Here is a 7873-nt window from a genome sequence, read left to right on the forward strand (position 1 = left end):
AAAAAAAAAAAAACATTTTTTAAAGATAAGGCAGTTAATTATATTATAGGTTATTAATTTTGTTTACATTTTGATCTTAGAAAAGTTAATGCAATGTTTGCCAGTGTCACTGTAGCAAGCTTTGAGCATTTAATTTTAAATGCTCATTATTATTATAGTTTAGTATTTCTCCCCTGACTAAACAACTAATGGCTTTAATGAACGACTAATAGTTGTCTAGGAAAATATTTAGTCGGGGACCAAATATGTTTAATCTGTTATCTATATAGTGTATATATATAATGAAATTTTAAAGGTCCCCTATTATGCAAAATTCACTTTTGCATGCTGTTTGGACATAAATGTGTGTTAGCAGTGTGTGTACACAACCAGCCAATAGTGATAAAAATCCACTCACTCTTTTTTTATTAATCCCCATAAATCATCAGCAGTCTCTCCCAACGACCTGTTTTCAGAATGCTGTTTTAGTGACGTCACTAAGCACAGGCCCCGCCCACGAGTGTTGACAGACACTGCCGTTTCAACATAGCCCCGCCCTGATCGCGTTCACAGCTGCTGCACTGACGAGAACGTCTCCCAAGAGTTGTAGGTGTTGTGTGGCTGGATATATTAATCCACATAGCACTCTCTATTTACTCCCGAAATCTGAGGCAGCCGCTGAAGACGAGGTGGAATTATTTTGTTTTTAAAGAAAATGCTCCCTCAACTCTACCGAAATTCGTTTATGTACTTGCGCACTTCTTATAACTTACTGTGTTTACTCAGCTCTTACGGTGATTTTCTGAAGTAAAACTGACGCTTCATCTTTTGTGTGATGTACAATAAACTTTATTAAACTCATCAGTATATGTTTGATCATCATTCGGACCTGGTCCGAAACAGCAGACTTGTAGGCTATTAATAATGGATACATACAAGCAGATGACAAATACGTTATAACCGTAATTAAACTACTAAACTATACCTGTTCCATCTCTATACAGCACTCTGACTCTGTAGGCATTATTGTCCGACTCGAAATGAACACCGTTACTGAGAGTTTCTGATATTATCATCATTCCGTGAGATGAGATTGTCCTGAGAGACTGAGCGCGAGCTCATGAAGCTCCGCCCCCTGTGCCGTGCAGCAGCAGCTTATTTGCATTTAAAGGGCACACACTAAAACAACGCGTTTTTCTGAGCCCCAAAAAATGACAATTTAAACATGCTGTAAAAAATGATCTGTTGGGTATTTTGAGCTAAAACTTCACATACAGACATCAGAGACTTATTTTACATCTTGTGAAAAGGGGCATGGCATAATACGGGACCTTTAAATGTCTTGGAAAAGTCCTTGAAAATTATCTCTGGGAAACCCTGCTTTTACTACATTCCCTCATTTTTCCACCTGTCCCTAAAATCCTTAGTAAACTCTATTCTCGCTCAAGCTCATACATTCTATCTTGTAAAATATTTCTCTCTGAATCATGTTTTACACCTCATTATGATATGCTCAACATTTTCAGGGACATTACATACATTACATTTATCTGATATGCATAAAGCATCTCTCTTATCTCTTGATGCTTTCATATTCTCAAGATGGGAAAGAATTTTTAAAGTACCGAGTTGCTGTTGCAGGATTGTATTAAATCTGTCTCTGTGTTTTCAGGAAAACGGCAAACTCAAGCAGTGTCTTCAAATGGAAGAAAGTCCTGCGACAGGCCTATAACATGCTCACCCTTCACATGCTGGAAGTAAAAAATTACATGATCTTTAGATTTTTGTTTCCATTTTTATCTTTATGTTCTTCTTTTTTAAATTTCCTTTCTGTTCTAAACGGTAGCTACACAATTTATGAATTGTAATTATTTTTGTATAATAAATCTATTAAAGCAACCCTTCATTTTACATGTGTTACTGCTTGTTCATATTTTTGGGGATAAATTTGTACCCAGAAGTGAACCAAATTTCACAAAATTACCTCATTTGTAATAATGGTAATTTTTTTTTAAGGTTTTTTTTTATTTTTTATTTTGAGGGTTAGAATGTTAAATTTACAACTAGCTACATATAAAAACAATAACTGTCTGAATACAGACATTACATACATTTCTATGTAAAACATGAAAGACTTTTCTTATCTCTCCTCTTCTGTTTTTAAATGTCTGTAATATTATGCGTTTCAAATAGGTGTGTGAAATAGCATTCTCTCCAAGTAGTGAGAGAGTATGGCTTTAGTCACACTTTACATTACATAGCTTGAACATTAATGTAGTTTGAAGAACATACATTTTTGGAAAAGAAACTGGGTTGTAACGAACATCTACACACAGTCTCTTTAGGGTAGTTGGAAGCGTCACACCACACTTCACTTAGAGCTGGTGTATCTGTTGCCTCAGACACTGTGTTTGACCAGTTCTCCGCAGCAGCAGATGCACAGCGGTCTGAATCTCTCTAGAAGTGAAATCTCTATAATGTGAAGTATAAATGTTCAAAGAGGGAATGATAAACGTGACGCTGTCGATTGATATAAAGTTGTACTGAACCTGGAATATTCCCATAGATATGATTGAGGATGATTTGAAAATTGGTCATGTCTAGAAGCAAATTAAACCACAATGTCGTAAATGATACAAAAATGCTTGGTTGACTGATGTTTCTTAAACATTCAGTCGTTATGCTTTGACTGTATTATTTTAAAAAGCGTTCATCATTCATATGCCAAACATTAAACAAGTTCAGGCAATTAGACACCATTTGCAAATCTCATGCACTCTTTTTCCAAAACTCTAAACTCATTCTCACTCAGTAAAAAACATTTTGCACTGTGATGCACTGCAAAAGTTCAACACATCTAATCACAGCTGCATGGTTTACACACTCAAAAATGTACTAAAAAATTTTCAAATGATGTGATGAAACCAACTGTACAAAATAAACCAGTTCAGAGTGCACTGAATGGTAATATGAACAATAGATGAAACAATCTGAGGAGAGGAGGAAGAGTGAGTAAAAGGTGGTGGACAAGGAAGAAGAGGATAAGGATGATGAAGAGCAAGAGTGAGTAAAGGTGTGGAGCAAGGTGTGGAGTCTTATCAAAACTGAATTCGGCACACCAGATGTTTTTTCTTTGCCTGGCAAGACAACATTGCCTGTGATGTGGACAGTCCTCAGGCCGGACCCAACATGAAGATGTGATGCTGAGGCAGAATGAATCTCACTGACTTCGTTTTTGAGTTTTGAGTTGAACTCTTCTGAGTGTACTGTAAAATGCTTTTCATTTACATTTTTCTTTGACCTTTTGGGCTACTGTATTTTTACAGTATGCAAGTGCTGAATAGACAGACATTCAATACTATACAATATTCAATACAATGCTATACTTGCAGCACACACAGTGGGCCAGTGGTTCCCAAACTGGTGTGTGCAGACTGACCTCCGGGGGCACGAGAGGATGTTTGTAATGGCGGAAAAATGGTCTGTTATTTTTACGTATTTTACTTAGGTAAACGTTGCATGTCAAAGTATTACTGAGAAATAAAATTTCACATTACAAGTTGTAAATGAATCACTAAGTGATAATTAATAAAAAATGTAAAGACACCTGGTTAAAAACTGGCACTTTAAAGAAATCAAGGGACAGTGAGCCATCTACATCGGCATCTCTGCAGAGATGTGCACCGACCACGGTGGTGAATAATGGAGAAACCCAATAGAGAGGTGCAGGTATGACGTCACTTTGTTGGCCATCCGGCAGTTCGCATCACGCTAGTTCCCTCGACAAAAACCCAATAGGATTTTCCATAGCCTTTTGGATTATCGCTAAAAACAAGCTCTGTGATCAATAAAAGTTTATGATACTTCACATTTTCCCAGAACGTTTGAGTTAGAATAGTTTGTAAGAGCACAATTATAAGCATAAGGATGCTGTAAAAGCGGCCTGAGTTTACCTGTTCGGCGCAATGGCGTTTAATCTCCTTAACAGCTTCTGTAGTCCCATTTAACCACTTGTTAGCAACTGCCTTTTTCAAGGCACATAACAGCTTCAAAAAATCACGAGTGGGGTAATATTGATGTCGTAGAATAAAATGTTAAAGTGTCTTGAGCTTGTGTTCACCACAGACCTTATTTCAGCCATTTAACCAAAACCATTATGTCCATGTGCTCTGTGGATTAGTAAAGTGATCAAATGGAACTTTGCTGCTGGACTCTGTGTTCTAATAGACACCTCAGCTGGGATCAAGTCTGACATTCCTACTTAATTCCTATCTTCCCTTACATGATCCTTCGAGCCGGAGCTCACTTATTAGCAGCAGGAAATGTCCAGTCAGTCCTTGCCATCCCTTTCCCATAATGAACGACCACGTCGCTAGATTCAGCTCTCAGCCCACTATGATGACTTTGTGATGCAACATCCTGTCTTATCCACCATTGGCTAGTGGACTGTAGTGCACAGTATCATCCACGGAAAAAGGAAGATGTGAATGAGGAGCCATTTCATGAAGAAAATAGCCAACCTCCTTCTGTAGTTATAGAATCTAACCATCAAACTGATCTCCTTCAGCAGTGGATTACAGAAGTCAAGATGCAAGGTAGATTAATCCAACAGTGCATGAATGCAGGTGGTTCTCCATGGCCATTCTACTCCTAGACATTCAGAGCCGGTTTTTATTCCACCACCTAATTGAGTTATTCAACAACTCTCATCTCAGGTTCAAGCTCCTTTCCAGCTTCAGTCTCCACCTCCTGTAAAACATAATGTCTCTGCTCATTTTCTACCTTCAGTCTCATCTGCTCATCTTAATTTCCCACAAGCCACATTTCAAGCCTCTCATGCTCCTGCATTGTCAGCTCATGTTCTTCAGTCAACTTTGTCTCAGCCATTGTTACCAGCTGCAGTCCCTTACCAGCCTGCTGTGTCATTACATTTGCCCAGCAGTATTCAACCTGCTACTGTGACACCGGTTACTTATGCACCTGCTTTAAATGTTCCTCAATATCCAAGCACACAGCCTTTAACGGTGCCCTCTCAGACCTCCTGTTTCTCAGTTATATCAACATCAAGTATTTATCTTTCTGAGCTCAATGTGAATCAATGAATCAATGTTGATGGCGTTTAAATTCTGCAGCAGAGCGATGATATCTTAGATCATTATTTAATCTCATGTATACTTAATTTTGCCAAGGTTGCTCTGTGTTAAAAATATGGTAGAACTATCACTTCTGCCACTAAAGATTGCTTTATAAATAATCTTCCTGATCAGTTTCATCTCGTCAGCATCCCAGATAGCCTAGAAGAACTCGATGTTGCAACAGAAATGAGCAGATTCAGCAGGAAAAAAAGATAGTGGGGGTGTGCCTGTGATCATATGGCAGCGGACTGCAACCTAAGAAACCCTTGTAACTTTTGCAATAGAAACACTTACAAATTATTTGCCATGTTAATCAAAAAACCAATCAAAACCTGTACCTTGATCATCCCAGTGACTAACAGAGTGCTGTTAAAGGTAGTAGCAGTAACACTGACAAATGGGGACAAAACTCTGGATACATATGCCATATTAGATAATGGATCTGAAAGGACAAACATCTTACAACCAGCCGTTCAACACTATGCTTGGAGGGTAAACCAGAGTTTAACATTGAGAACTGTGTGTCAGGATGTTAAGACCCTTGAGGGTGCAGCAGTAAGTTTCAACGTAATTCCTGTATGCAATCCAGAGAAATCCTTGCTTATACGAGATACTTTCACTGCTGAACATCTTGCTTTGTCTGAACACTCTCACCCAGTGATATCTCTTCAGTGTCATTACCCTCACTTGCAGAGATTGCCCCTCCAGCAGCTTGATAAAGTGACTCCTTTGGTTCTAATTGGTGCAGATTACACTCATCTGATAACGCTGATCCAACCTGTAAAGTCTGGCCCTCCTGGTGCTCCTGCAGCCATCAGAACTCGACTTGGTTGGACACTTCAGGGGCCTGTCAGAGATTTCCTAAATCCACCGGTCACATGTTCCAATTAGACCTCTTTCAGCTCTCCACCAGATGACTTCTCTAAGGATGTAGAAAAGCTTTGGCAACTTGATGCTGTATCACCAAGGAGTGATAAAGTTGTCCATTCCAAGCGAGATTAAAAGGCAGTTCAACTTTAGGAAAGTCAGACAACCTGAGTTGCAACAGATGGAATTGATGGGTATGCTACACTTCTCCTTCGTTTAAGTATTTGTGCACCTCTGAAAGCCCCAATAAAGGAAGCTATGTTTAGGCTTCAAAGCTGTGAGATGTGCCTCCTCAATGAACTGAATTTGTCGAAAATTTACAACAACTGTATTCTCCTGATACCTCAAGTTCTCCTCTCCAAGTGAAATCAAATACCTTTTTCTCAAAGCCCAATTCTAAACTTGTGAAACCTAGGGATCCCATGGAACCCATTTCCTTTCCATCTGAGAAGTCCAGGTCTCATTCCTCTAAGAAGCCCAGCTCTAAACCTGAAAAAACTCAGTGCTGCTATGCAACCCAGTTCTTCCCTCTCATCTGAGAAATCCAGCACTAAACCTGTGAAACAACATTTTAAATCTAGCCCGTTTTCCACCTTTCAAGACCTGTTGATGACTACTGCAGCATCCATTCACGGGGCGCTTGTTAAAAACTAAATTCCCTCTGCTGAGGTCTTAAAACAACCACAGACTGAGTAATTCAGAGACAATATTGCATGCCAAGAGAACATGTTTAAGCCCAATTTATACTTCTGCGTTGAACTCACGCCGTAGCTACGTTGTAAGCTGTGTGTATCCTTCGGCGTACCCTGATGTGCACCTCTCCAAAAATGTAACAATGTGTCAATTCTACACGGACGCAAGCGCTGTGATTGGTCTGCTAGAACCACTCCCTCGGGTTCCACATGCTCCCTCCCCATGTGCAATTGCGCGTCAACTCGGCCTACAGCTTAGAGGCTCCGGCGTAGGTCCGACGCAGAAGTATAAATTGGGCTTTACATATAGGCTAGACAAAAATAGTGCATTGAAAGCCCTAACCTCTCCCTTGACTCTGTCACAATCCTAGATCCCCCAGCTTCCTAATTCTATTTGGCCTATAGGTGGCAAGGTCATGGTAATTCATCCTAGTAAGGATCTCTGAGGTTCAAGTGAAGGAAAAAAGGTACATCAGACCTGTAGCACGTCTTGTCCCTATTCCTGTTTATGCTGATTCCCTTTAATGTTAATGTTGCAAATTTGTGATACAAATTTGGGGGCGGCTCTATTAAAGATTATTATTTTATTTTATTAATAATTCCCTTTTAAAGGGAATGGGAGATGAGACTCTGGTTGGTTTATTTCACGTTACGCCAAAAACACACCCATTACCAGAGCCGGACAGAGTACACAGCTACATTACTTGAGTAAAAGTACAGATACCCCTTGCTAAATTTTACTCAAGTACAAGTAAAAGTAACGAAAACTATCATTAACTTGTTCAGAAAATTGAAATAGTCTGGCGAGGTGGGGCCACGGCTTGGCACATTCCCGGGATGCAATTTTTTTTTCCCCAGGATGGTAGGGGAAGACTCATGAATATTCATTAGGGAAGTCATCCCTGATTGGTCTGATGACCTACCCCTAACCCCACCCCTAAACCTACCCGTCACTGGGGTTAAGACCAATCAGGGATGACTTCCCTAATGAATATTCATGAGTCTTCCCCTACCATCCTGGGAAAAAAAATATTGCTCCCGGGATGGACCTTCATCCATAGTTTCGTCCATGGTTTCGTCTCTTATCTAAATCTGACCATGGAGTTGACTTTGGTGGAAAGCTGAAGGTGATTGCTGATAGGCTGTCCCAATCAGTGGCGCCTGCACAATCCAATCACATTCGAGAGGATTTCCGAGATG

General features: G+C 39.8%; 1 protein-coding gene across 1 annotated transcript in view; it reads left to right on the forward strand.

The window, feature by feature from the left end:
• Positions 1-1890, forward strand: part of kif15 (kinesin family member 15) — a 42696-nt gene extending 40806 nt beyond the window's left edge. The window contains exon 35 of the mRNA XM_084094949.1: positions 1652-1890. Coding sequence (XP_083951075.1) covers positions 1652-1711 — 60 coding nt within the window. The 3' untranslated portion in view covers positions 1712-1890. The remainder of the gene's footprint in view (positions 1-1651) is intronic.
• The last annotated feature ends 5983 nt before the right edge of the window (positions 1891-7873 follow it).

This window comes from Abramis brama (assembly GCF_963993115.1).
Source record: "Abramis brama genome assembly, chromosome: 20".
Classification (NCBI taxonomy): Eukaryota; Metazoa; Chordata; class Actinopteri; order Cypriniformes; family Leuciscidae; genus Abramis; species Abramis brama.